The sequence below is a fragment of the Penaeus chinensis genome, chromosome 30, assembly GCF_019202785.1.
Source record: "Penaeus chinensis breed Huanghai No. 1 chromosome 30, ASM1920278v2, whole genome shotgun sequence".
NCBI lineage: Eukaryota > Metazoa > Arthropoda > Malacostraca > Decapoda > Penaeidae > Penaeus > Penaeus chinensis.
The window spans coordinates 22,363,841-22,368,552 of record NC_061848.1 but is presented as its reverse complement, the minus strand read 5'-3'; the positions used below and the strand labels follow the sequence as shown (position 1 = coordinate 22,368,552).

General features: G+C 40.6%; 1 protein-coding gene across 1 annotated transcript in view; it reads left to right on the top strand.

The window, feature by feature from the left end:
- The window catches only part of LOC125041521 (putative defense protein 1), a 5,579-nt gene extending 1,535 nt beyond the window's left edge, over nt 1-4,044 (top strand). The window contains exons 2-5 of the mRNA XM_047636537.1: nt 1-51; nt 568-695; nt 1,436-1,524; nt 3,727-4,044. The exon at nt 1-51 is cut by the window's left edge and continues 128 nt beyond it. Of these exons, the coding sequence (XP_047492493.1) occupies nt 1-51; nt 568-695; nt 1,436-1,524; nt 3,727-3,793 (335 nt within the window). The 3' untranslated portion in view covers nt 3,794-4,044. The remainder of the gene's footprint in view (nt 52-567; nt 696-1,435; nt 1,525-3,726) is intronic.
- Nucleotides 4,045-4,712: the final 668 nt, after the last annotated feature.

Below are 4,712 nucleotides of genomic sequence, written 5' to 3'. Positions count from 1 at the left end.
CTTCGCCCTTCGAGGTCTACGCGGAGGAATACGAGGCCGGATACTACCTAGGTTTGTTATTGGGGAGCGGTGTGGGCATTGGTAGTAGCGTTAAAAAAGGTTATTTGTGTATTATTGTATTTATTACTGTTATTGACATTATTATCATCCTTTTTATTATTAACTTATTATTCTCACTTATCATTATCATCACTTCAGTCCGCATCATTATGATGATGTTATTATTGTTAATATCATCATGATTGTTTTTATTTTTATCCTTGCTATTTTTCTTGTTATTGATAATCATCATTATCAATATAATAATCATTATTTCACAATCATAAAGCATTCGCACTTTCTGTAGAGTAAGTACGACACATTTTTTCCCAGAGCATGATACAGTTCATGGTAGGGCACTCACCATTTATAAATTTGAAAGCTCTTTCATGATTATTCTCAGAGTATGATATGAAATGTAAGAGACACAGCGTTCAACCTACAAGAATAACTTATCCATCCATGAAAACTATAGCTAATCCCTGAAAAAAACCTACTCGCAAGGGCTAATCTAACATTTATCAACAGTGACGGCATTTGGCAGGAGTGACCAGTTCAAAGGCCTCATAATGCAAGCCCATTCTCCGAGGCGAGAGAAAGTCGGCGTTTTCAGACAGGTCGACAACGGACAGACACTGGACTGCGATTTCGAAGGGGTAATGATCGCTTTCTGACACTCATTCTTATTATTTTTGTTATTATTGTTGTTGTTGTTATTATTATTATTTTTAATGGGGTGGGGCTGTGCAGTAGGTTCTTGTGCCTTATGATTTAATTTCTCCTTTTTTGTGTGTGTAGCCTTAGCGCCGGTTTTGCTTCTATTTTTCTTGTTTAACATGATTATTGCATTTTCTTCCTACAAATCTAGTTTTCCTTATTTTTTTTCTTCCTGGTGTACATAACATTCACTTTCTGCCTTGGGAACATTGTGCTGTGTGCATTAAACTTTCTCTTGTATGACTAGCATTTTCCTGCAATCTACTCTTTCCTTTAACGTCCTTCTCTCTCTATTAATATTAAATGTGTATATATTATACAATGTGCATAGCCTGCTATTGAAATATGTCGAATTTTTGTTCATCGTCCAAGCTTCTACAACATAAAACAGTTGGAAATTAAAACAAATTCACATCGTAGTATTAGGTACACACTTTCCATTAAAAACTTTCTCATTAATTCACAGGGTGAATTGACATATATATTTTTTTGCAACAGCACATAAAAAAAATAAAAACAGTGACACTAGAATCAACATGTAATACATCCAGTGTGTATTCACAGTATATACAATTTCGTATATACATTACAGTGTATTTGTTTGTTCCTGCACAAACACATTCTCCACAACCAAAAAAAAAAAAATCCATTTACTATAGCCAATGCTATTCCTCCTTAGGACGCCGTAGCACACAACAACGCGAATTTAAAGAGCCAAATCAGAGCGCTGTGGCATCCGAATGGCTACTCGGGCCCGGTGAGGTTCAGGTAAGGACACGGTTGTTGTGTTTTTGAATGTTTACTTTATTTTTTTTTTATGCTTGGATTTGTACAACGCAGAGATCGATGGGTAGAGAGGTACATATTGATATGTTTTTTGTTTTGTAGTTTTAACCATTAAGATAAAAATAAGCTGTGTTAACATTTACATATACTCACAGTCGTATATCTCGATCGTCTGTATGTATTGATTTATTGGAAATAGATCAACAAATATACAAAGCAAGAAAACGAAAGTTGGAACAATAATGATGATAATGATTTTTGCTTATAAAAAAAGTAAAACTGAAAGGGGGGGGGGGGGAAATCAGAAAGTATATAAAGAATGAGATAAAAAAAAAAAAAGGAAAAGAAAAAGTTGCTCTCTTTGGAGCCGGGTTTTTTATGTTTTTTTTATTTTATTTCTTGCTTTACGTCATGTTTTACAAGGATTCATGAAATATCCAGTTAACATATTTATTCTCCGATCAGCATATGTTTTCGTTTACATGTCATTTAAGTTATACACTCCCGTTTACGTATATAATTACACACACAGACACAGGTATGTGCGTACATTCTGAACATTTCTATAATGGAATGAATTTTCCTTCGTCATATTTCAATCATGTTCGCCCTGTCACGCCAAAAAGCTGAGTCTCTCGTGACCCAATTCTACAGCAACATGCACCTCATATTTGCCTTGACCTTTGACCCCTCTTGACCCTTCCTTCGTCTTCCCACACCTTTCCCCGTCGTCTTCCTTCCTCGTTCTCCTATTTTGTTCCCTATTAGTCTTTGTTCTTTTTACATTGCTTTCTCCGGTCTCTTCTCTATCCAATTTCCCCTCTTACTCCTTTTCCTTTTCATTTCCTTCTGTTTTCCCCTTTCACGCTTCTCCCTCCTAACTCCCCTCTTCCTTCCCTTAATCCAAATTCTGCCCCCCCCCCCCCCAACCCTTACTCCTCTCCCTCCACCAATCCTCTTCCCTACCCTACACCCCCTCCCTCTCCCTCACTTAGTCCAATCCTTCTACCCCTTTCCATCCCCTTCTACCCCCAACCCTCACTCCCTTCCCTCCACCCTCCTCCTCCTCATCCCTTCCCTCAACCCCTCCTCCTCCTCCATTCCCTCCAACCCTCCTCCTCCTCCTTTCCTTCCTCCCCTCCTCCTCCCTTCCCTCCACCCCTCCTCCTCCTCCCTCCCCTCCCCCCCTCTTCCTCCCCCCTTCCCTCCACCCCTCCTCCTCCCTCCCCTTCCCTTCCCCCCTCCTCCCCCTCCCCCTCCCCCTCCCTTCCCTCCACCCCTCCTCCTCTTTCTCCCTTTCCTCCACCCCTCCTCCTCCTCCTCCCCCTCCCCCTCCCCCTCCCTTCCCTCTACCCCTCCTCCTCCTCCCTACCCTCCACCCACCCACCCTCCTCCACCTCTCCTCCCTTCCGTCCACCCCTCCTCCTCCTCCTCCTCCCCTTCCCTTCCCTCCTCTCCTCCTCTTCCTCCTCCTCCTCCTCATCCTCCTCTTCTTCCTTCCCCCTTCCCTCCCCCCATTCCAAACAAGCCAATTATACCGTCATCATTAAAATCACTAAAACCTCGGCCGCTGCCGTGACACTTCCACGCAGATTCCCATTATAAGTTCCTGTCGCTTCGGTCGACGGGAAAAATATACGTAATTCGACATTTCTTTTTGAATAGGAAAAGGTTTAGGTTTAGTTTCATGTCTCCTTTGTGATGTTCGGTTGTTTTCGATAATCGATTATGCTGTGGAGGTTGGATTTCGGCTGTACATTTGGGTGCTTTGTTTGGGGTCAGTCATTTGTGTGTGTGTGTGTGTGTGTGTGTGTGTGTGTGTGTGTGTGTGTGTGTGTGTGTGTGTGTGTGTGTGTGAGAGAGAGAGAGAGAGAGAGAGAGAGAGAGAGAGAGAGAGAGAGAGAGAGAGAGAGAGAGAGAGAGAGAGAAAAACAGACAGACAGACAGACAGACAGACAGACAAACAGAGAGAGAGAAAGAGAGGGAAAGAGCGAGATCTATGGACGGACGAACGGACGGATAGACAAACAGACAGACAAACTGAGACAGACAGACAGAGAGAGGTAGAGTGAGTGAATGAGTAAGAGCGAGACGAAAGAAAGCAATTGAGTATACAGAGCTGTTAAGTGCACACACCACCACGATAATGCTCATGCTAACTAAATCCCTCCTTTTCTATTGCAGAGCCACCATGTTAAAGAGCTACGGAACCTACTGGACAGACATTCTCTCTAATACCTTGGTGGTTTAAGATCGTGCAATTGTGATCAAGACGATGCATAACGACAAATAAAGAGGATAAGTAGATAAGGACATTTTAAATGGGTATTAATACTTCTATTTTTTTAAGGGCAAAGTAGAAGCAGAAAATAATATTTTGGATGTGTATTTAATACGTTGTACGATCGTCTTTTCTCTGACATGATTATAAGACTGTGTATTTGATTTTATTGTTTTTCTTTTTTACGTTTTGTTGAATAAAGTGATGTTTTTTCCACCAAACATGGTTTTTATGATTTCCCAGAACCAGCTAAGGCCATTGAGTCTGATGATAAAATAAGAAAGGGAAAGAGAGAATTCTAAACTTTTGTGTAAAAATAAAGATCATTATACTGTAATATCTTTCCCTATGTGAAAAAAAAACAAAGTGTTATTAACAGTTAAACATCTTGTCGGAATAGATAAATAGTATGGCATTTAACAGAATACTAAGCTACAATTTTTTCCCTCCATCCCTCCTCCTACTCCTTCCTTCCCTCCTCCTCACTTCCCTCCACTCTTCGTCCTCCTCCCTTTCCTCCACCCCTTCTCCTCCATTCCCTCCACCTTCCTCATCCTCCCTTCCTAGTTTTTAGAAAATAGTACAAAAGAGTTTACAGTTACTTTAATATATTCGATTTTGCACTCGGAGAACCCCCTTGCTAGTTTTTCTAAAGTGGAATATGAATATTTTTATTTCTTTCCCTGTGCTTATCCAGATGAGTAGTTTAAATGCATTCGATTCTTTTCCTGTCATGAATATTTTTATTACTCGGTGGCCTCAAAGTGATGTATCGGAGTGTGTTTTTTATTGCAGAATTCCATGTCTGTCTGTGCACATTCATAGTGAATATCCATTATTTGAAGTTGAATGAAGTTTGTGACTTTTGCTTATAGGAGTCTATCAAGGA